At 45.4% G+C, this 25,008-nt stretch overlaps 1 protein-coding gene across 3 annotated transcripts; it reads left to right on the forward strand.

Annotated features, from left to right (window-relative positions):
- The first annotated feature begins 8,128 nt into the window (after positions 1-8,128).
- sppl2a (signal peptide peptidase like 2A) lies at positions 8,129-23,805 on the forward strand. Of its 3 annotated transcripts, XM_080521054.1 has the most exons (17): positions 8,129-8,321; positions 9,718-9,831; positions 11,057-11,239; positions 11,609-11,698; positions 11,808-11,941; positions 13,508-13,662; positions 13,764-13,860; positions 14,087-14,188; positions 16,039-16,120; positions 16,242-16,316; positions 17,955-18,011; positions 18,267-18,320; positions 19,637-19,736; positions 20,140-20,220; positions 21,029-21,189; positions 22,818-22,851; positions 23,500-23,805. In XM_080521054.1, the coding sequence occupies exons 1-17, from the start codon at positions 8,268-8,270 to the stop codon at positions 23,526-23,528; spliced, it is 1,602 nt and encodes a 533-aa protein (XP_080377180.1). In that variant the 5' UTR covers positions 8,129-8,267; the 3' UTR covers positions 23,529-23,805. The 3 variants fall into 3 exon arrangements, with proteins under 3 accessions (XP_080377180.1, XP_080377181.1, XP_080377182.1); XM_080521055.1 differs by lacking the exon at positions 22,818-22,851; XM_080521056.1 differs by lacking the exon at positions 18,267-18,320.
- The last annotated feature ends 1,203 nt before the right edge of the window (positions 23,806-25,008 follow it).

Raw genomic sequence — 25,008 nt, forward strand, 5'->3', positions numbered from 1 at the left:
TATTTAACAGTTCCAGTTTCCACTACCCTTTGTAATGATCAAACAATATCTGCCTGTGGTTTATTTGACACTTGTAAATTATTCAAAAACAATGATTGGAAATTCATGTTTGCAAACATTTGAAGGACCTCATGAGACCAAGGGTATTTATATCTTTATCTCAGTTAAAGACTTTCCTGGTAAGTCTATCCCCAGGTAAGTGCACAAGGCGGTTCCAAAGTCTTACTGTATCTATTCAGTCCACTGCTTCACCACACAGGGTTCCCAGCCCATGCCTCCTTCTGTGGTTGCCTTAGGGGTGAACTTATGGACCCTGGGGAAATACGTCATAGCTCAGCTTTGAACGGAGTTGCTCTCCGCAGCCTCTTGAAAACCTCAAACCCTTGCAGCATAGAACAACACACAAGCTACCATTGAGTCGTACAACTGAGTGAATGTAGTGAAACTTAACTTCTTCTTATTGATAACTGCACCCAGATCCCTCCCAGCAGATTCTGCTAGTACCACTTGACCTTCAGAAAAAAAAAGCATTTTCATGAAAAACAAAACCAAGATACTAATAGATTACAGAAAACATCAACAACGTTTGACCAAAATAAGATTCACGTTCACTCTGACAAACAGAAGGCCTTCCAAAGTTAACTATGAATTGTTGGGTTTTTTTTTTTTTAACACAATATATTCTGTGGTTTATTTTGCTCAGCTTCTGCCCAAACTTGAAAAATGGCCTGGCCAACCTTAAAGTATTCAACGGAACAACTCTTTTCTGCCTCTCAATTTTATTTTCATAAAGAAGTAGAAATTAGGTTAAAAACCTTCAAACAGAAACAGAAATGTACAACAACCATTACTTTCAAACAAATGTCTTAAATGTTTTATCTTTTAAAATAACCATAATTTGCAAATAAATTCTTTAAAAGTCAGACAATGTGATTTTCTGGATTTTATTTTCTCATTCTGTCTCTCATAGTTGAGGTATACCTATGATGGAAATGACAGGCCTCCCTCATCTTTTTAAGTGGGAGAACTTGCACAATTGGTGGCTGACTAAATACTTTTTTTCCCCACTGTAGCTCCTGTCATGAATCTGTAGAAATAAATAAATGTACACGTTTCTTTCCAAACAGTAAAAGCCAAGTAAATGTTTAATGTCTCGCTTAGTTACTTCATAATGAAGCAATGTATAGTACAACAACAACAACTACAAATTTGATTAGTACACTTTTTGTTGTAGTTTTTGTTGATCTTAATCATATTTATTTGGTATTTATTCTTTTAGTTTATAGGATTTTGGACTTTCGGTTGCGGTTGACTATTTAGTTTTCACTAACTCGGCAGTGTGATATGAGCCGTCCGGCTGAAAAACTAAATCAGTGCAACCTTTTTGAAATGTATGAAATAAACCTACTGCAGATATTTGGATGAATTCAACACAATAATTATTAAAGATTGAATGAGCGAATGAAATACACGTCTGAAAGCATGTTGATGGTGGCTTTAAGTGCTTTCTTACAAACTAATGCCAAGTACAACCATACCATATTGTATGAAGACGATGTACCCTTAAAGGGATTTTCCAAAAGTATATCAAGAACTTTCATGCCAGTTGGGAAATGGATCTTAGCGTTCTAATTAGGTCTTAAAAACATAATTGCACCTAATATAGTCTCATTATGAGCACCGGTAAAAGATAAAACTATAGATCAGCTCATCAGAGTATTTCAGAATGTGTGAATTGTGTTCAGCCACCAGGAAGCTGGTGGTTACAAGAATGAATACACATTGTTTTCTTGTTGCTTCTGGTCAGGTGTGTACATTATATGAGTGGAACAAGTGAGACTCACTCCTGTAACGTCTTCTGACATGACAATATCTCCAGCTCAGGGCCGTTGAACTAGTTTTAGCTCAGAGGTCATGTGAAGTTCAACCTGAACTCCAGCAGGTTTGTACATTAAGATCGGCACATTTACAATGACTGAACTCCACATGCAAGGAGTTGACATGTAAAAAGAAGTATGCTGGTAATTTCAATGTCGTTGATTTAATTGTGAAGAAGATGCATATGACCTTTCCATCGTCGACGCTAAAAGCAGGTTATACATGTAAAATGGGAAGCAGCTGGCCAGAGGTGCAAATGACAGACAAAAAGGTTGTATATTCTTTTATCTTTCTTCGGCATAACGTTATCAATCATTTTTCTCTTTTGGGTTTGACTTGTTTCAAAGATTTCAACAGCCACATATAAATACATCCACAATGTCCATGAATTTACATGAGAGACTCTAAAAGCAGACGCTTGTTTGAGAATGAATGGAAGCTCATGTCTGGATGCTGGTGAGCATCTGGATGTTACAGATGTTTACAAGCAGAGGTGGGGATGAACAATATGACAGATGAAACAAGACGCCTCTACCTCGTTTTTTCTTTTTTTTAAAGTGTGACCAGGAAAGCAAGGAGGTGATGCATACTGTCGCACAAACAGTGTCTTAAAGGATTTCCTGGGCTTTGTGTCGAAATTGCACGAAAGCTTAAAATCCACAGTGTTTCTACAAGTAATGAAAGTACAAGCCAGCTGGATATTGAATATATTGTTATTCAATAAGACCCTGAAGTGCGACGTGGTGTACGCCGCAGCGGTAAAATTACCGGAGTTTTGGCCACATCATCCGGAACCATGGTTCCAGCACATCGAGGCGCAGTTCCACCTCCAGGGAGTCACGGCCGACGACACCAAGTATTACCACGTCGTGGCAGCTCTGGACTCTTCCACCACCCGCCGAGTGATGGGGCTGCTCCGGGACCCGCCGGCGCCAGGAAAGTACGCCGCCCTCAAGACTCTGCTCCTGCGGCTGTTCCAGATTTCCGACGCCGAGAGAGCCGAGCGTCTCCTGTCTCGCAACGGCTTAGGAGACGGTAAACCAACGGAGCTGATGGAGAACATGTTGACGCTGCGGGGATCGGGGGACGCGGAGTTCCTGTTTATCCACCTGTTTCTGCGTCAACTCCCAGCTCCGGTCCGCACGGCACTGGCGAGTTCTCCACTCGTGCACACAAAGGACTATCGGGGGCTAGCGGAAGAGGCAGACAAGCTCCTGCTCGCATCACGGCAGTACGGAGTGCATGCAGTCCGGCCGGAGCCACTGGAACACCGGCCGGAGGAGGAAGCGCAGTTTGCGGTCGGGATGATTACGGATCGGCGCAGGAATGACAACCAGCTGTGTTTTTTTCACCGGCGGTTCGGGAGCAGAGCCAAGCGCTGCACGCCGCCCTGCTCCTTCTCTGTGCAGGGAAACGCCAGACCCGGCACTCGTTAGCAGCCATGAGCGCCGGGGACATCGGAACGCTGCTCTTCATTAAAGACACTGTATCCGGGAGGCGCTTCCTCGTGGATACCGGGGCCCAGCGGAGCATCATTCCCGCCTCCTTCACCGACGTCGAGAGCGGCGGTAAAGGGCCGCCTCTGGATGCTGCGAACGGGACTTCCATCCGCACATTTGGCACCAGGTTCGTGAATGTGTGTTTTAATGGCCGTCAGTTCGGATGGGATTTTGTGATGGCTGCTGTGTCCGTGCCCATCCTGGGAGCAGATTTTTTGTGTGCGCATGGACTCTTAGTGGACATGGTGAATCGTCGCCTGGTGGACGCCGTCTCATTCTCCTCCTTCTCCTGCACTTTGGGGAAAGGAGAGGTGGTGTCCCTCGCTAATATCTTGGCTTCGGGGGATGTGTACCAGCGGCTCCTGGCAGAGTTTCCTGAACTGACAGTCCCCACGTTTTCAGCCGCCGTAGTCAAACACGGAGTGGAACATTATATCCCCACGGCTGGGCCGCCGGTGTTTGCTCGCCCCCGCCGACTGGATGCGGCAAAGCTGGCAATTGCTAAGGAGGAGTTTGCCACTATGGAGAGACTGGGTATCGTGCGACGCTCTGACAGCCCGTGGGCATCCCCATTGCATATGGTCCCAAAATCTGATGGGAGTTGGAGGCCTTGTGGGGATTTTCGACGCCTTAATACGGTCACGGCACATGATCGGTACCCTGTTCCGCACATCCAAGACTTTTCTATCCACCTGGCAGGGAAGGTAATATTTTCCAAGGTGGATCTGGTGAGAGGCTACCACCAGGTGCCAGTCCACCCGCAGGATGTAGCCAAAACGGCAGTGATCACATCTTTTGGACTATTCGAGTTTCTGCGGATGCCATTTGGTCTGAAAGGTGCAGCACAAACTTTCCAGCGCTTGATGGACTCCGTCTTAAGGGGCTTACCTTTCCTCTTCATCTACCTGGATGACATCCTGGTGGCCAGCGCCTCGCCTGCGGAGCACCTACTACACCTGCGTCAGCTTTTTGAAAGACTACAGGAGCATGGACTGATCGTGAACCCAGCCAAGTGTTGTTTTGGACTCTCAGAGATTGAGTTTCTGGCCCACCATGTGTCAGCACTGGGAGTGGTGCCCTTACCGGCTAAGGTGAAAGCAATCACTGCTTTTCCGCGCCCAAAGACCATCAGGGCACTGCAAGAGTTCCTGGGCATGGTGAACTTTTACAACCGCTTCATCAGACATGCAGCTCAGCTGATGCGGCCTCTTTATGAAGCCCTGAGGGGCGGAAAGGCCAAGCAGGACGTGAACTGGTCCGCAGAGAGGATCCTGGCTTTCGAAAAGGCCAAGGCTGTGCTCTCCAACACCGCCATGCTGGCCCACCCATCTCCCACGGCACCGGTAGCGCTCACCACCGATGCCTCGGACTACGCAGTGGGCGCAGTATGTGAACAATGGGTGGCTGGAGCCTGGCAGCCTCTGGCGTTTTTCAGCAAACAACTGCGCGACAACGAGAGGAAGTACAGCACATTTGACAGAGAACTTTTGGCTCTTTTCCTCGCTGTCCGCCATTTTAGGTTCCTGTTGGAAGGTCGGCGGTTTACTGCCTTTGTGGACCACAAGCCCCTCACCTTCGCCATGTCCAAGACCTCGGAGCCATGGTCTGGGCGGCAGCAGCGCCACCTTTCCGCCATTTCAGAGTTCACCACAGACATTCAGCACGTGGCTGGAAAAAGCAATGCTGTGGCCGACTGCCTCTCCCGGGCACACGTGGACTCTGTGCACCTTGGGGTGGACTACACTGCCATGGCCAGTGACCAGCAGGCAGACTCTGACATCCAGGCCTTCAGGACAGCCGCCACAGGTCTACAGCTGCAGGATTTGCGGTTCCACGACGATGGTGCCACACTCCTCTGCGATGTGTCTACAGGTCGACCCCGCCCCATGGTACCTGCTGGCTGGAGACGGCAGGTTTTTGATGCTGTTCATGCCCTATCGCATCCAGGCGTGAGAGCATCGGTGAAGCTGGTGGGGGCAAAGTTTGTCTGGCCGGGCCTCAAGAAGGACGTCAGGAGCTGGGCAGCCTCCTGTGTGGCGTGTCAGCGGTCCAAGGTACAGCGTCACACCAAAGCCCCCCTAGAGCCGTTCCTGGTCCCGGAACGGAGGTTTGACCATGTACATCTGGACTTGGTGGGTCCGCTGCCTCCCTCCCAAGGCTTTACTCACCTCCTCACCATGGTGGACAGGACCACCAGGTGGCCAGAGGTGGTCCCGCTGGCTTCAACGACGTCGGCAGAGGTGGCTCGTGCTTTCATAGCCACCTGGGTGGCACGGTTCGGAACACCATTGGACGTCACTTCGGACAGAGGCTCCCAGTTCACCTCCGAGCTGTGGACAGAGGTGGCTAAAGGCCTGGGAGTGCAGCTGCATCGGACAACGGCATTCAACCCACAGGCCAATGGACTGTGTGAGCGTTTCCATCGCACAATGAAGGCCGCGCTCCGAGCCACTCTCACAGACAGCAACTGGGCTGACCGACTGCCATGGGTCATGTTGGGCCTGCGTTCGGCTCCGAAGGAAGATCTCCAGTCATCATCTGCGGAGCTGGTGTTGGGGCAGCCACTACGGGTCCCCGGGGAGTTCCTGCCACAGCCATCGGAACCCTGGGGGGTCACAGCAGGACGACCAAGGTTCAACGGGGCAGTCCACACCTTCGACCCGGTGAACTGTCAGACGGTTGGAGAAAATAAAGGAAAAGCAACTCGACTCCTTCGTCCGTCTCCTCATTCTCCGCCTCCACAGCTTACTATATACAGGATATATATCAGTAGCATCCCCCCAACAGCCACATATTATGTCCTACAGTAAAAACACAATCCGAATCCAATGTAAGGCCACAACTGTGCATCAGTACTTAATCCACACCAACATTACAGCTGATCAACAACCACACATCAAGACACCACTGAGCAGCTTCGCCATCACATCATTTTCCAGTATTTCCAACAGGTTTACATGGAAGGGGTTGGGGTGGGGGGGGGGGGGGGGGGTGGGGGGTGCGAGTCTCGCGCAATCCTGTCATGCATGCGCGCTTGTCTGTCTGTGTGCACGATTGTATGGGAAACACCACTTTACAACATTTATACCTTGCATACACCATCCTAAACTCACATTGGTCAGTTCCTAGTGATGCATGCGTTGCTATGGTGAAGTTGCTATTCCTTTGTCTGACTCCAACCTGCTTCAAACTGTTTCTCCTCAGAGCTTGACAGTCTGTGGGACAAAGTGACCTCTGACCTCCTTATCTGTCAATCCAATCTTACCTTGACCATGTTTTTGCAAGTGGAGCGTTGAGGAGACATCGCCAACCAACTTGGAATGTCCTGAGCAGTGATTTATAGCTGTGTTTTCCCAACTTGGGCACTGTGAGAAACTCCAGCTGTATAGAAACACAACTGAATACAATATGTTCAGTTGTCACACAGAAAACAAATGTTTAACCACTATATTCCTTCAATATATATATATATATATATATATATATAGTTTTATATATATATAGTTATATATATATATATATACTTATATATATATATATATATATATATATATATATATATATATATATATATTTATATATATATATATATATATATATATATATATATATATATATATATATACTTATATATATATACTTATAAATAAATAACATGTGTTCCTTTTTTTTTTAAACTATCAATAATATTAAACATGGTTTATCACTACCCTGGCAGTTGTTTCCTTCTCACCTGTCAACCAGGCAAAGCAGCTCAATGATCTTCTCCATGTCATTGAAGGAGACCTTCCCAGGTGCAGAGAGCAGAGCGGATCAAAAAGTGCTATATAAGTGTTATCACGCACCTTTTCCTCCCAGATGTTGACTTCTTCTCATTCCGCTCTGTATTTCTGCAGTCTTTTTTTAATGTCTTTTCAGAGGAGCATGGCAGGTGGAAGGTGTACTATCAGAGGGTACGTCCAAAATGTCCCTCCTAACTCCTTGTCTATCAACTTTCACTGAACCCGGGAAGTGTTTTGCGTAGCGGCCATGATAAGTCCTGTCCGAATTCTCAAGAAGCAAAGAAAAGGAGGCTCGTCACTTCCTTTAGAGCCTCCTTTAGCTTGGGATAGCACTGATGGACACTTTCGCAAAGGAGGCAAGCCATGCTACCCCACAATGTCCTTGTTCATGTGTGAGTATGCTGTCAGCTCATTGGTCCTAGAGCAGAAGAGGCAACGGAATAAGTTTACCGTAAGTTTTGATACAAAGCTCCCTGTTTGTCATAAATTCCATTGACATTTTACAGACTATTTTTGATTCTCACAGTATTACGGGACAAAGTGCGTCCCCTTTTCACCTCAATAGGTTTGTTTGCGAATACGGGACAATTCCGTTTTTCAAGGGAGGGTTGGCAACCCGAGCCGGTTCTATCGATCTACCATTGTTTCGCACTGCTCATGTCCCTGATGATTGTTTCCCTTCTCTTTCTTCAACTTGGCATCCCTGAATTTGCACGACTGCCATCTACTGGTTCCAGCCAGTCCCGCCGCTCAGAAAGAAAGAAAGAAAGAAAGAAAGAAAGAAAGAAAGAAAGAAACAAAGAAAGAAAGAAAGAAAGAAACAAAGAAACAAAGAAAGAAAGAATCAAAGGAAGAAAGAAACAAAGAAAGACTGCCTTTACGCTTTACAACTCGGCGCACCCCGCCCCCCGTGGCAGTGAAAGGGTTAACCGCGGGCGGGCTGAGCGCGTGTCACGTGTCACAGGCCGTTTCAGGAAGTGGCAGCAGCAGCTGGAGGAGCGAACAACACGAAGATGACCTAGGGAGCACAAAGAGTTTTAACACACACGTCTTTTCACTCCACGTTCAAGCTCAGCGGCTGTGTGGGGAAAAAGTGGACATTGCTGCGATGGAGGGAGCCGTCGGGATGCTGCTGTTCTCGGCCTTTTTCCTGGCGTCGCAGGCGAGTAAACAGACGGTCCGACCAGCGAGCCGTCGGGCCCCAGAACCGAAAATAAAACGAGCGAACGGTTGAAATCTAAGTCAATGTTGTCGCTATGAAAATATACACGACGGTAGAGGAGGTCGACGTTCATAATCTGTGACCGGGACACGTTGTGTGAAGTGGAAGAACTCATGGTAGGATGTTTAATGTCCACGTTATAACTTCGGTGTTTGACAGCGACTGAAGACAAACGTCACTTCTGTGAGTTTTCGTACGGAAACATTGAACTCGTGTTTCAATGATTCGACATGAAACTCAACTATCAAAAGTGTCTGAAGAGATCGATACAAGAAGTTTCTGATTAATTAAAGTGAGGTGCACATTAGTCGTGTTTACGTGTGCAGGTGAGAGATTATAAGTTGGCCACAAAACAACCTTAAAGACTTGAATGACTTTTGGTTGACGAAGCAACGAAGACTAGTTTATCACGCATTAGCAATAAACACGTCTTACGACATTATACAGCCTTAATCAAGAGAACTAGTCTTATATAACACCTGACACTAAACGAGTCTTACAGGTTGTGTTACAGCCTCGGTCGAAAATGAATTCTATTTGAATATGATGCCACGGAATTGCAAACGCCTGTCTTTGTGCAGTTTTGGCCCCGGCCTCTTGGCAGTGCCTCTCCAGCTCCATCAGACTGGAGGGGAAGTGTCCAAAAATATCTGTACAGGGAGATCTGCTGCACTGATCTCTCCCTCCCAGCTCCTGCTGCTGAAACACTCCCCCATAGCACGATGCTGCTACCACCATGCCCAGAGGGGAAAGAAAGAACAAAATCATTTTGTTCTAAGGCTGTAACCTAATTAAATATAGAAAAAGTGATGTGACTTCCTGCTGAGCTTCTACAGTTCCTTTTCTCTGGAAACCTCAGCAACCTTTCGGAGCGTATTTTAGTTAACGTTTATTATCCGTCCATTAATTTTCTATCCTGCTTCATCCTCTTCTGGCCGAGTGGTGCTGTACTTGGTGTCAGACGTCTGAGGGGTGGTGGGGTATTTTCTCGCCCCTGAGATACGGTGGGTGCCGCTGCTCCGATATTGGGGAGGAGGCATAAAGTCTGAGCTGAATAACAACCGGGATCGTTCTAGGTGGAGGTTGGAGTTCTGTTCGGAGTGGCAGCCTTGCTCTCAGCCAGTTGACTTGTCTTCCTGTCCTGTGTCCTAAACCAAACCTGCTCATCTTTGGCTCCGTGTCATAAAGTTCCACAACAGGGCCGTATGTCTGTGGCAAAGGGAGGGCCTCGCTATTTAACATGTACACGTAGAGCATAATTAGTGAGATGTGTCAGGACGTTGTGTTCGTTTCTTGTCACCAATTATAAAACGTAACCCCTTTTTTCTTCCGACAGGTAAATTGCCAGGAGGCCATCTTGCGCATTTCGAACGAGGTCGCAGGGAGTCGAGAGTACTGCATTGTACACAATCACTCCTGGACCCCGCTTTCACAATATGTGGATGCTGCAGTAAGTTTCACATCCTTTTTAAAAAAAATGCTTAATTCCCTTAAATGCTGACGGTTTTGACAGAATAACTCTGGAGCGACACTGCGGCTTCCAGACAACAAGACCAGTCCACGGTAGACTTGATAAATGTATTTGTAGGACTGTGACGGGATTACAGAGTGTTTTGTTGAGAACCATTGAAAGTGAGGTCATATGGACAGGTCTATGACATATTGGTCTATGACAGGGGTCGGCAACCCTTAGTGCTCAAAGAACCATTTGGTCCCGTTTCTCACTGAACACAACACCCAGAGAGAGACACATTTTATTTCGACAGTCCCACAGGAAGACCATGCCAGGAGGACAGGACACACAAAACCTTCTTCACTGCTGGTTGACGACTTACAACTAATAAACTAAACTACATGAACTAAGCAACAAAAACACAACACAATTATTACCAACACTACAAACCTAATATAACCCCAATAATTACATTTAAAACACGACAAACAGAATCTCCCATAATGCATTGCAGCTATCGGCTCCTTTATTGCGACATATTATTAAAATGGAAGATAAATGTGGGAGATGTGGATTGTTAGAACCATGAGTGTGAGTGTTGTGGCTTTATTGTCCTGTAGTTGTTGTGTAATTCACTAGAATGTTCCGTCACTCTCAACAGGTCTGTAATGAACCTCCTGGAACTGTCGGCGCTCCGCAGCGCCACGGTTTTACTGTGAAAGGTACAGGAAGCTCCCAGCTTCAGATACCAGTTGAGTCACTGCCATGACCTGCAGCCGCACTTCTACGTTCTTCATCCATTATTGTTGCGTAATGACGTTACATCGCTGCGTCGTTCACGATCCTACATTTTACCACTCTTTGTAGCGGGACTGCGCTCTGGGTGGCTTGGCCTCCTTACGTCCCTCTCTGGGTGGCTTTGCCTCCTTACGTCCCTCTCTGGGTGGCTTTGCCTCCTTACGTCCCTCTCTGGGTGGCTTTGCCTCCTTACGTCCCTCCAGGATGAACTGCAGTGGGACCGAGGCTCAAGGAGCCGCAGTGGAGGGACTAAAGAGCCGCGGGTTGCCGACCCCTGGTCTATGACATATTGGTCTATGCAGAACAACATGTGGCGGCGAATACGATGACATCACGGCTCAATGATCTGTTTGAATGTTGACGACGCAGTTGAAAGACGGATCCTTCCAAACCCGCTGTCCTACTGGACTCTTGTGTCTGACAGGAGCAGTTCCAGTTGGTGAATCTGAGCTCCACGACGCTGTGCAACAGAACGGGGGTCACGCCCGCCATGGCGAGCGGCAAGGCGCTGGTTGTGATGAGGGGAGACTGTGACTTCAGCCAGAAGGCTCTGGTCGCTCAGAGCCTTGGAGCCGCCGCCTTGCTCATCGCCAGCAACGACTCATTGGTAAGACATTCCTTGCTTCCGAGGTGTTTTTGTTTAATTTGACATTTTGTTTATTTTTAGTTTGCGTGTTTCTTAAAAGTGACTATTTTCGTCTTGTTTGCTGCTTGACAAATTACTAGTGTCAGCGCGCAACAGGGGAAATGAGGAAATGACACACCAGTGGTGTTAATGGGGGTTTTTTGTTTTTCCATCTAAATATATCAGTTTCATTTCATTGTCATATGTTCATATTTTATACATTCAATATTAGACAACATAAAATTAATATTAAAAAAACTTGGGTTTAATCAAAAGCTGCATCGGGCAGTTTTCCTGTTTTAAGCAAGTTGATTTGTTGAAAAAGCATTTTTGTACTCTTTGATTCATTAGATCACTCCGTCAGCCAACGACTCTGAGTATGGAAAAGTCCATATTCCTCTGGCTCTCATGAGGTACCGGGATTTCCGGGAAGCACAAACGGTTGGAAAGCTTTGTTTTTTCTTCTTCTTCGATTAATTTTTTTGCGCTTCGTGTGAAAGTCCCTTTGGCGACTTTTCCAGTAAATGATTGGTTGACTGCTGGTTGGTAGGTGTTCGGTGACGCCATGCAGGGGAAGCTGTATGCGCCGGCCTCTTCGAAGATCGACCCCAGTATCGCCGTCATCTTGCTGATTTCCATTGTCACCGTGTCTCTCGGCGGCTTCTGGAGCGGCGCTTGTGAGAGGTGAACCTCCTACTCACTGATAAAGTTAGATTTACAAACTACCATCAAGTTTCCTTTACTCGGAACATTACATCACGGTGAAAATGGGACGTGTTGCGTCGTCGTCAGTCATGTACTTTTTCCTCAAGTGTGTTTTCAGTTGCACAGTGCGACACAAACCTACACCTGTTTTAGAGGTAGTAACCCATAATGAAAATACTAAGTAATGCATTAATATTTCTGGAATTTAAACGATGTGCAATTTGTCACAATGGCAGCCGTGTTCCTTTGGAGCACACATTTCCTGTTAAACCTGATGTACCTCTGCTGACGAGGTCACAAGCGATCCCGGAGGCAAACAGTACAACGCTGAACCTACTGTGACGATGCGCTGATCTTCATGAGGAATGCCTCAGAGTCATTAGCTTTTGTTGGTGGTTTCATTTACCGTATTTTCCGCCCTATAAGGTGCACCTAAATACCTCAAATCTTTTCATACGCTGCCAGTGCGCCTTATAGCCCGGTGCGCCTTATATATGGAAGAATTGCGCCACTTGAGACTGTTATTTGACAGCTGAACAACCAGAAGCTTTTATTTTGACAACTTTAACTTCGCAACCGGATCTTCAGAGCGGACGACACTCCACACAACACATTCATCACTCATGGTTGCACACCAACATTCTAACAAACCAAAATAAACTAGATGAAGTAATTACTCCCTAAACTGGGGAACAAAAACACAGCATAAACACAATCAACACAACACCAAGCCCAACAACAACCCACAATAACCTCCAACAACACAAAACATGAATTTGTCGCTGCAAGGCATGATGGGACATCCTGAGCTCCTCAGTGCAGCCGATAGAAACTCCCATAATTCATTGCAGCTGTTTGTGGTGTTTTAAATGCAATTATTGGGGGTTATATTTGATTTGTGGTGTCGGTAATAATTGTGTTGTGTTGTGTTTTTGTTGCTTAGTTCATGTAGTTTAGTTTATTATCATTATTATTACCGGTAGTTGTAAGTTGTCAACCAGCAGTGAAGAAGGTTTTGTGTGTAGTGTCCTCCTGGCATAGGCTGCAGGTAGGACTATCAAAATAAAGTGTGTGCACCTCTCTGGGTGTTAGAATCAGTGTAAAATGTAACCTAATGGCTTTGAGCTATCAAGGTTGCTGACCACTGGTCTATTCCATGCGCCTTATAGGGCGGTGCGCCTTATATACGAACAAAGTTGTAAATTATGTCATTCAATGCAGGTGTGCCTTATAATCCGGTGTGCCTTATAGGGCAGAAAATACGGTAGGTCAAGTCAATTTAAAAGGAAAATGGTTCGTGTGTAAATGGCACTATGGTCGACAATATGAAATCTGGACTGAAAGGAACAGGCGGACCAAACGGTGACTCTCAGTCTGAGGTCTTACTTTCATATTTGCACGCCGGGCCCATTATGTGACGCTGATCCGACACACCGTCTTGGTTTGGTTGTCATCCTGCGTGCCCTTTTCTGTTGGTCGCAAATCCTCATTTTCAGAGACTCGTAACAAGCCCATGAACAAAAGTGTCCCCCTCCTCTCTGGCAGGGACCGGTTGGAGAATCGCACAAACAATCCAGAGGCTGCAGAAAGCAAAGCCGACAGTGGAGAGATTTTCCTCTACTCTCCTCTCAAGGTGGTGTTCTTTGTGGCCATGATGTGTGCCATGCTGGTCCTCATGTACTTCTTCTTCAACATCCTTGGTGAGTTCAAGGCGGCCTCGCCTTTACCGTGAATGATAAAGTAACCTCAGTAGTTGTGTTGTTGACCGACTCTCTCGTCTTTTTTTTTTGCTTCCGTCTAGTTTACGTCATCATTGCGATATTCTGCCTGGCGTCTGCCTCGGCGCTGTACAGCTGTCTCGACGCAGTGATGGAACTCGTCGGCTGCGGCGCTCTAAAGTACGAACCCGACTCTTGATTGTACGAACGTTCAGACGCGTGCCTCCGTCAAGCGGAAGTCGTCCGTTTTGGTAACTTCGTCATACCCAGACAGGTTATATTGTCTCGCACACGTCGGCCAAGTGGGACGTTTGTTTAAGCCTGAGAAGACGCGGCGGGAATGTTTGCAGAGAGGCTCGTCACACACGAGCGTCACGCTAATCCCTTTGCTTGTTCCCGTTCGAAGCTTCTCTGTCCGACAGTGGAAGTTCTCGGTGAGGTCCCTCCTGCTGGCCGCCGTGTGCATCAGCATCGCCGTGGTCTGGGCAGTGTACCGGAACGAGGACAGGTACGGTCGGGTCGCGGGGAACGCCTCGTCTGTTTTCAGCCGTGGCCGCTGAGGGGCAACAGGCTGTGGTCTGCGAACGACGACACCAGTATTGATTAAAGGCTGACAATTCCACTGTTTGCTCATTGGCTTTGGAGTCACATTCAGACACAAACCAGGAGAGATGGGCGAGTGTCATTTGTGATTTGAACTGGCAGTGTGCCAGATGTGGAATAGTAATAGTGTTTAACACAGGGGGTGTCAAAGTCATTTCAGTTGAGGGGCCACATCAACCTGATCTGACCTCTGGAGGGCCAACAAGTCAAACATCACATGTTAAACTGCAGATATGGACAAATGCAAAGTCTTTCCTTCTTTTGATCCTTTTGGAACGGCAAGAATTCTATTCTAGTCTATTCTGAAATATACATATTGAAGGAAATCAGATATTATTATATTTGCAACAAAAAAAGACCCTCAGTCACCTTTTATTCAGGATTAAAACAATTTGTCATCTGGGAAAAAAATTTGAGTTTACATGTCTAAAGTATCATTTCACATAAATTGGACTCATTGTTTTATTGTGAAAGGTGTTGTGTTATGTGACCTCCACAGATGCATTAATGTTGAGGGTCAAATTCTGACCAAGGGCGGTTTTGAATGTCATTTTTGACAATCTAGTGTTTTTAGATCAGCCTCTGTCAGTTTTTCATATTTATACTTAAAAAAAAAAAAAAAAAATCACATGGCCGGATTAGCTCCTCTGGCGGGCCGGTTCTGGCCACCGGGCCGCATGTTTGACACCCCTGCTTTAACAGAATCATATCTGCTTCCAGCAGCAGTTTCTATGTGAAACAACATGAAATCCCAAACATACAAACTCACTTTTTCAGGGCACGTGTACACATACCCAGTTATTTTTTTAAATGGTGCTATTCCTCTGCTTTTGGGCCGCGCAGTTACACATAAACGCAGCTACGCCTCGCCACAAACGACAATTCCTGAAAACTCCAGCCACAGTGGAGATTTAGAAAACTCTGTCTCCGTTTGCATCTAAAGGGGGGGGTGGGGGAGGGGGGGGTAGATTTACATAGCAAATTCGTGACCACGTGTTTTTTCAAGTATTCTGGTTGTCCATCATGGCTTCCTGCTTCCCGCTACACTGCCCCCTACAGGTTTAGCTGCTCATAGTAGCTCTGAAGCAGGATTCCATGCAGTCCTTGCCAATGAAGATTTGGTTTGGAAACGTAGGTGGGGGGGAAAGCAGTTTCTGTTAAAAACCCCTGTAGGTGTAAACATGGCCTGTTTCTTTGAGAAACGCATCTTCAACTGAGACACGGAGGTATTTTGTTCTGCTTTGACTAACTTTATGAAAGATGTTGGCGCCGGCGGCAGCCGACGACCAATAGATTTCTAAGAGAAGTAATTCTTGGTAAACGTTTTATGTTTTTCTTCATATTGCACTATTTTTAAATCCAGTAAAGTTAGTTTGTATCAATTCGACTAATCTCAGAAAACTGCGAGTCATCATTACTAGATATTGTATTGTTTACCTCAAAAGCACTCCTGAAATAAATGTTCACCTCACAACACTAAACTTATTGTTATTTTCATGACACAATTCAAAAAGTAAAACTGATTTCTAGCTTTACTTATCAGTGAAAATTGATGTTTAGTAAAGCTCGTCATGTCAATATGTATTTTTCTCAGTTGTATTACAGTTTAGAAAGTGTTTATTTAGGTTGTTTGTCACAACATGTATCGGACCCATTTCCTTCTTGGTTTTGTGGAGCTCCACATAGTTCATAGATGTAGTTCTAGTGTTTGCCAATAAGAAATCACAGGTCCACGGTGCTTTTATGCCTCTGCAGATGGATCTGGATCTTGCAGGACCTTCTTGGCGTCGCTTTCTGCCTGAACTTCATGAAGACCATCTCACTGTCCAATTTCAAGGTTTGTCTGACACACATTGGAAACATTGCTATTTATTCCAAGAAATCAAATGGTTTTCTTTTAGTACTGAACCTCAGTATAATTCGTAATCGTTTAGTTTTTCTTGTCTGGTTTCTCCTAGATCTGTGTGATTCTGCTGAGCCTCCTGCTTGTGTACGACGTCTTCTTTGTTTTCATCACTCCTTTCTTCACCAAGGTATGATAACCAGCTTTTCTTGATATTCAAAGTTTCAACAGTAAGAATATGTTGTTGTTTTTTCCCCCCCCACAAACGTTCCAAGTGGTACCTTTCCAGTCGATTTGTATAATTTGGATAATTCAAAGTATATCCTTTCTAGACACTCTGTTTTAGCCGAGCAGTGAACTGAATGGCTCAGTTGAGGCGACACAACGCCGTTTCAGCCGCCAGAAACTAAAGTTGTTCTATGTTTTCACTTGGAACCGGCTTGAGATTTTACTTTTGCCCACTTATGAGCCTTTAAAATCTGGTTGAGACACACAAGTGACTGGAAATCCTCTGACGGCTGGTTTGTGTCCCAAACATGTTGAGAATTATTCTTACAGCAGTGTAATTGCAGAGATAAAGTCGACATACCCTGCAGAATTGGAGTTTATATATTTTTTTTTTTTTGGGGGGGGGGGGGGGGGGGTGAATGAGAGAAAACACTTTTTCTCACCTATGGTTCGTGGTTGGGTGAAGCTATTTCTTGACAAACGACTGTGTTTACCCTTTTAAATTCACAAGTGACACAAACTACCCAAATGAAAAGTTCACATACTCCAGAGAGACTTTGGTGTAACACACACACACACACACAAGTTGACACAAACGTTAGATCAATAGACTTTTCAGGAACATTGCTCTGGATGCAAAGAAAAACCCCACAAATAATTTCCACTGAAATAGAAGTGATTGTGATTAAGATCAAAGTGGTGAGGCTGTTTGAAGATGCACAACAAGAAGACATGGGACGTCACCAAAGGAGAGGGATGCACTTGGGAGGTTTCACCATGGCAACGATCCAAAGCGGAAGGCTCAGTGGACAGAAAGGGAGTGAAGGTCCTGGAGCGGCCATCTTTGTCTCCTGACCTCCGTGTCATTAAGACGCTCTGGAGAGAGCAAGACGGCACAGGAAGTGACAGGAAGTGACAGGAAGTGGAGGCGTTTTGCCTCAAAGAATCTTCACCCTGTGGGAAAATAATCCACAACCACTGAAAGACTTCAAGCTGTCACTGGTTAAAGGGGGAAAACGTGGCATTTTGGGAGTTTCTGTCATGATTTAAAAAACAAAAAGGACAGTTTTGATAATAAATGGCTTCACTCAACTACGAGCAATGAGTGAAAGAAAAGTGTTGTGAACAAACCAGGACTTTCTCCAGGGTGTGTGGACGTCACCAGCTCAAAGAGTTACTTCAGTCAGCGTGGCTCTGCTTCTCACTCTGATCCACTCGGTGTTTGTTGATTGTCACGTGGTCGGAGCACGGGGCCCAGACCTGGTGGCCGTCGGTGGCGCCGCAGCAGCTCTGTTCCTGCATGTCGTTCATTTGATGGCGTCAACGCCGGCACTTCTACTTTTCCCACCCCTGTGTGATGCTGAAACACTGTTTTCTAAAGCTTCCGTGAAGAAACACCGAAGGGAGAGAGCCGTCAGCCGCTACAGTACAATTATATACCCGACATTTAACTACCAGGTGTTACGGCCTTTTCTGTAATGCATATTTATGTCTCGTCGTTTTGTTTAAGTGCTGAAAGTGGACAGATGTCTAAGTTGCACAAAGTCCTTATTGTTGTTCCCTCTGTGACCCGTCCAGCCGTCTCTTCCTCTGCCAACAGAATGGAGTCAGCATCATGGTGCAGGTCGCCCTGGGCCCAGATGCAACTGGAGAAAAGGTGAGCGTTGTCATTTTTTTCCCCAGCTCCCTTGAAAAGGAGCTTCACCGAAATATGTTTCCGGTTTTACTGAAATACAATTTGGCAGTGGATTTCTGAGTGACGTCACAAAGAGCAAACAACCTGTTGGGGTCCATTGAATTCCTCATGGAAGTCCTACCCGCTGCATTAACTGCTTGTGTGTTGAAGCCCTGAAGGGATTGACTAACTGTGCACCGTGGGGGGGGGGGGGGGGGGCGGCGGGTTCTGTCACAGACACAAGGTAACATGGTGGAAGTCCCTGCTGAACCCCAGGCTCCCTCCGAGAAAGTAAGACTCGTCGCCTTTCTTTAACGTTGTGTACTGAGGTGTGTGTGGGCGGTGAGGAAACGGGAGGCGCTCTGCTCTCCCGAGGCACCTTCTCCACCTTTTCTCACATTCATATGCAACGGAAGACGTCGTGAAATTATCCACTGTTTTTAACGTTTAAAGCAGTGTTTTTCAACCTTTTTGAGCCAAGGCACACTTTTTCCTTTGGAAAACATCTGGAGGCACACCACCACCAGAAAATGTTAAAATGTGAAACTCTGTAGCCTCTATTAACAATATAAAGTCATTCTCACCAATGCTTTATCAACAGGAATCAAATAAATACAGAAAAAAAGTATTTCTCAATTTCTTTTTTTTAATTGTGACTCACTGAGTGTGAAACCTGGACCTGATGGATGAAGAGCTGAGATCCTGGTTCACATTCTTCCTTTTCAAAAACTTCTCCATCACTGTCACTGACACAGTACTTTGATACAAGATGGGAGCAGCAGGTGGAGATTAACCAGACTGCCGTCTGTCAGTTTCGATTTCACTGGCAAAGTTATGTGCTGCCCTCTAGTGGCGAAGAGTATTTATACATGATTACTCGAGCAAATGTTTTTTAGAAAAAAATGTGAAATTGGATAATTTCCCACGGCACACCTGACTACGTCTCGTGGAAACACCAGTGTGCCGCGGCACAGTGGTTGAAAAACACTGGTTTAAAGTGTCCAGACCAGTTTTGACTTGAGCTCTTCACAGATATTAAACTAGCCAGACTCTCACGTGACATCAGGTGGTGGGAGCTGCAAAATCCACAGTTCTGCTCATGCAGCAGTAATTTACATGCTTTGAATTTTTATTTTTTTTGTATAATTTTTAAATGTTTTGGTCTTTTGGGGTCTTCCCCACGATACACATTTAAAGGCTTTCCTCTGCATTTAGCGACAGGCGGGATACAGAGAGTCATGTCAGGGCTGCTCCCGTTTCTTCCGCTTCACAATCTACTTCCTGTCCTTGTGGTCGGCCGGCCGCTGAATGTTTGCATGATGTCGTTGAGCATGAAGTAGTCGTGAAAACTGTTCCATGAAACAACAGATTTGATACCCACTTTTATTTCAGTTGATGTAAAAATGACACATTTAAGCCAATAGTCCACAGTAATAGTTGTAAGCAAAGTCTTTTTTTTTTTTTTCCCTTCAACCCTGTGAACACGACTTTAACTTGTAGTAAATAGTAGCAGCAACTTGTAGCTCTGATCTCACACTTTTATGTTCTTGTATAAAATGACAGTGATGGAATACTTTATTTAAATGTTTAAATGTATTCCCCCACAGCTCCCAGTGGTGATGCGGGTCCCGCGGTTCTCAGCGTGGGCTCAGAACCTGTGTGGGATGCAGTTCTCCATCCTGGGCTATGGAGATATCATCGTACCAGGTGGGGGTGAAACCCGGCTCCTGTTCCAACATGCAGTTTCCATGTGATGGGATCATTTTCTTGAATATTCTTCAGCCCTGAGAGTCCATTGGACCGCCATTCTGACTACTGCTCAATTATTGTAATTTTTTTTCCAGCCACACACTACAACTTACTGTACCTTTAGTACATCTAAGTCCTTTAACATTTTATAGACGTTGTTCTCCAGTGAACTCACTGATCTCTGCCTGAAGACATGCATTTGAACTGGATTGTTGTAATTACAAAGTGCTGAATTTCACCTTTTCAAATCTTTTAACAGCCTGTAAAACAGAAGTTTAAAAATGTGGTGGAGGTAATCATACAGACTAAAGAAATTCAAAGGTTTGTGATTCAATGACATACAATATGTCTGATCCAACAGGACTCCTTGTGGCCTACTGCAGCAGGTTTGATGTTTGGATTAACAGCCGGAGGAAGATCTACTTTGTCAGCTGCTGCTTTGGTATTTACGTCTTTTCACAACATTGCGCTGCTGCAGGCAGGCATGACATCACTTTTTAGAAGAAAAAAAAATGTTGCCTCATGTTTAAATTTGATTCCATGTTTAAATAGTTTAGTTCAAAGGTCTGGTTTTATAAACCAAGTGAAACAATTGTGCTGGCTGACCACGAGTCACACTGCAGGGAACTTGGACGTGACGGAGAAGCGCCGGAGGAGGCGGCTCCTCCAGAATGTTCAAAGCTTTTAAAAGCTCTGCTCTCTTTTTTACCTCTTTCTCCTTCTGCTTTCCTGCTTCATGTTCAGATTTTGTCGGATTGTATTTAACAAACCACTGGACGATGGCTCTACACACCTGTGTTGCCAGATGTGGCCGGTATCCCCCAATAGGGGAGCCAAACTCATTTACCTTTTAACTTTATTCCGTGTATTCATGGCGTGTTCATTACTACACATGTAATAGTTGCATGGTTTTAACATGGTTACTACACTGGCTGAGATTGAGGCGTTTCAGTTTAAAGTTGTTTGGGCTGAAAACACATCTTGGGTGAGTCACATCTGGCAACCCCCGGTGCTGACCATGCGTAAATAACTTGCCCTGCGGGACCCCACGTCATCTTCTGCGCTCTGGAGCCCAAAGAGCATCCAGTCCGCTCACGTTCACACGGCGGGTGGCGCTTCAAATGATCACGGCAAAAACAATGTGAATTGAGCATCAAGACCTGCAGTGTGAACCGAGTCCAAGTCACCGGCTGGAGCCACGTTGGAGAAATGGCGCCGGTAAACCTCTCCCGCCTCTTCTTTTCCGCCAGCCTATCTGCTGGGGATGATCCTGACGTTCGCCGTGATGCTGCTGTCGGGGATGGGCCAACCCGCCCTGCTGTACCTGGTGCCCTTCACCCTCGTCACCTCCGCGGTGGTGGCGGCCAGCCGCGGCGAGATGAAGCAGTTCTGGGCCGGAAGCGTGTACGAGGTGAGACGGCAGAGGGGGCGAGATAACGGCGGTCCGCTCTGCTGATTTTTATCACCTGTGTATTGTGTTTTAATCAATATCTCCTGGCGTTCTTCTTGCACTGTTGTTGTTTGGCTGTCGGCAGCAGCTCCTGAAATCAGAGTGTACAGTAATTCTCCTACCGTCCTGAAAGTCCTAGTGAAATGTAAAACACTACTTTGCAAAAAACGATAGTTGTGGTTCTACTTCTAAGGTTCCTCCGACTCTGCCCCACCACTGTTGTCGCACAACAAAGTTATTTGAATGTTGAATCTCCAGCCGAGGAAGTCAGGGGAATCCTTCTTCGTGGGCGTGACGTCAAGAGTTGTGCAGATCTCCATCTGTTGTGTTTACATCGGCTTGTTTCCCTCTTAAATATCCAAGTTTTAACAGTGTTTTGAAGTTATAGTCTGCGTTTTATGAGCCTTGACGAAAGATTGAGCCTGGAAGAGACCGAGAGAGGAGAAAAGGAGCACGGGCGGCGGGAGCCGCTAGCCGCCCGAGCTCGCGGCTAGCGGGAGCCGCTAGCTCGGGCGGCTAGTAGACAATCAAGTAATACCTGGACTCATCTTCGGTGATTCCGCGCAGTGGGAAAAGCACTTCAACATGATCCAGGAAGTCGGTCGTTCTGCCAGAAGTCAGGAGCCTCAAAGCCTCAAAGGTGAAAACTGGCGGCTGCTGAGGCGAGGAGACGAGGACGAATGGAGGACGAAGCGTCTTCTTCCTCAAACATGTTCCAGACGGGGTCACCGATGGCAGAACGACCCTTCTGGGTCTTCTTCATCAATCACTGGGTTTGAAATGAGGATGATGATGAAATATGGTTAAATTCAGCCTCTTCGTGGTCAAAACTCTGATCCTCCATAATGTAAACACAACTTGGGCGTGTGCACAACCAGTGACATCACTCTATTATTGTCAGAAGCTCCGCCCAGCAGAGGAAATACCAACGTTTATCGGCTATTTTCTCGCAGATTGCCGTGTTTTAACATTTTACCCTTGGACCAGTTGGCATAAAAATGTCCCTAGAAGCGACAGCAGGAGTGTTTTGGAGGTTGAATTTTCATTTCACTAGGACTTTAGGACCAGAGGATTGAGGGAACGGCCCGGAGCGCCACTATTCAAACCACTGAGTGTAATTTGAAGCCGTCCAGGCAAAGCACCTCGTCTGTTTTCCATTAAATTTGACTTCAGAGTTTACTGCAGTTCTTCAACTATGTTTGTTCTTCGTTTGGTTTTTTTTTTAACAGAGTTTACAGGCAGTAAACTCTCAAAACAAATATTCTTTTGTGAGAACAGTACTGCAGCTGAAGTCAGCAACTCGCTCAGTTCAATTCAACTTTATTCACACGGCACCAGGGCACTTTTACAGAGAAGTAAATAGCTGCTGTGTTTTGACCTCCAGCAACGAGGTTTACTTTAAGGTTCCTACTTAATTAGTACTAATCACTTTTTAGGAAAACGTTCACTTTGCTTTTATTGTATCCAATGGTGATGCTTTGCGAAGTCTAAAAACACTCCACCTCTTCCCGGTTTTGAACATGTTTAAAGCGTTTACATTCAGAGGTGTGCAATGATTCATGATTCTAACTGGACTTCATCTTTACCAGGTCTTGGACTCTTCCAGGGAACCTTTACTGTCAGGTGTGATTCCCTTTCACCCAGACTCACTTCCCCTGCATCCATCCTGCTATTAATATTGCTTAACTCGGTGCCCTTCATCTCTTTCTAGCTTGTTGTTGATTCGTTTTTGTAATATATACATATATATTTGTTTACACGTTTTAACCCCCTGATATTTGAAGATCAACACAACTTAATTCTAACACCAACCTTTGAAATACAAAGAAAATATTGGCCTGATTTCTTTTTTTAACCGACTCAGTCTTTTGACCACCAGGTGTCTCTAGTAGACTTTAAATTCTTTCAAAGCGTTTGAGAGGCTTCTCGGCCACTGGAGGTAGAAGAATCTGGCCCTGGACTAGTTTTAACTCCACCTTTCTCTTCTTGCAGTGTTTGTTGCACCTGCCGCCCGTGTCTTCATTTCTCCTTCCTGCACTCCTCTCCCCTTTCTAATCGACAGGAATTAATACTCACCCCTCCACCCTTCATCAAGTTGTTCACCCTCTGCATGCCGTTGCTTGATGTTTTGCATGAAAGAGCCGCGGCACAACTTTTCATCACCTATACGTCTTGCAGCCGTTGCGTAACATTTGACAGAATGAAATCTTCATTTTGTTGTGTTTTGCCTTCGAATGAGAACCAACTTCCTGTTTTCTCTGCTCTCTTCAGATCGATCACTTGAGGGGGAAAGATGCTGACACGGGGTGTTGAGAACCAACCAACCAACCCAACAGCTGGATACATTCACTAAAATAAAAAATGACATTGTGATATTTGCAAAGCAAGGGAACTTGTGCTATTGATGATTTTTTTTTTTTTTAACTGAAAACGATAAGGTTGTTTTTGACTGACATGGATGCTTGGGAGCTTAACAAATGATTTGTAGCTGACAGATGTTGAACTACATGAAACACGTGTTCAGTGCCTGAAAGGTCTGTTTGGTTCACTTTCAGAAAATTAAAGAATTTGCCTTGATGATGATTGCATACAACAAAATGAGAACGCACTTTATAATATCCAGCTTGACAGTTGTTTTCCTGTGGGCAGGGCTGGGTGGTTGGGGCGTTAACTTTTACATTACATTTTGATAACTGGGATTTCTGTGCTCGTGTTTGTAAGATGTGGTTTCTCTTATCGCCTTAAAATAAATGAACTTTTATTTACTCTTCTTGTAATGGGTTTTCCCCCCCCCCCCCTTTCCTTTAAAGAGATCAATAGCTTTTTCTCTGATGGACAATGACATCATATAGTGTCTGGCATGACCAGGTTCATAAGATGATGAATACAGTTTGAGCGCTAATTAAAAATGTAATGGAAAAGTCTCTTCTTTACGTGATGAAAATGATTTCTCCTCGTAGCGGTATTGTTTCAATACTGCTAAAATTGATATATCGAAGATAAATGACCTACAATGATCAGTTATCTAATCGAGAACCTTTTATGTTTTAATGCCTTTCGAAAGGATTTTCGTTTTCTCCATCAGATTAGATGCAAGTGATTTGCACCTAGTGAAAGTAGCGTGTAATCTGGTTTATTTAATCTAGACTGATGATGGCACTGCCTTCCTCTTTATCAATATTTTTGTGCATTTTTGTCCAGGGCCTAAAGAGCTACGACCACAACAAAAACTCGAAAAAAAAAAAAAAAAGATATATCTCCATACTCCTTTCAACATTTCTATGTTGGTCAAGACACCTTTAAAGGCCTAGTGAAATGTAAAACACTACTTTGCAACAAACGATAGTTGGGGTTCTACTTCTAAGGTTCCTCCGACTCTGCCCCACCACTGTTGTCGCATAACAAAGTTATTTGAATTTTGAATCTCCAGCCGAGGAAGTCGGGGGAATCCTTCTTCGTGGGCGTGACGTCAAGAGTTGTGCAGATCTCCATCTGTTGTGTTTATATTGGCTTGTTTCCCTCTTAAATATCCAAGTTTTAACTGTTTTGAAGTTATAGTCGGCGTTTTATGAGCCTCGACGAAAGATTGAGCCTGGAAGAGACCCGAGGGAGGAGAAAAGGAGCACGGGCGGCGGGAGCGGCGGGAGCGGCTAGCGGCTGGCGGGAGCCGCGAGCTCGCGCGGCTAGTAGACGATCAAGTAATACCTGGACTCATCTTTGGTTATTCCGTGCAGCGAAAATACCACTGTTTATCGGCTATTTTCTCGCAGATTGCCGAGT

This window comes from Blennius ocellaris (genome assembly GCF_963422515.1).
Source record: "Blennius ocellaris genome assembly, chromosome: 1".
In the NCBI taxonomy this organism is placed as follows: Eukaryota; Metazoa; Chordata; class Actinopteri; order Blenniiformes; family Blenniidae; genus Blennius; species Blennius ocellaris.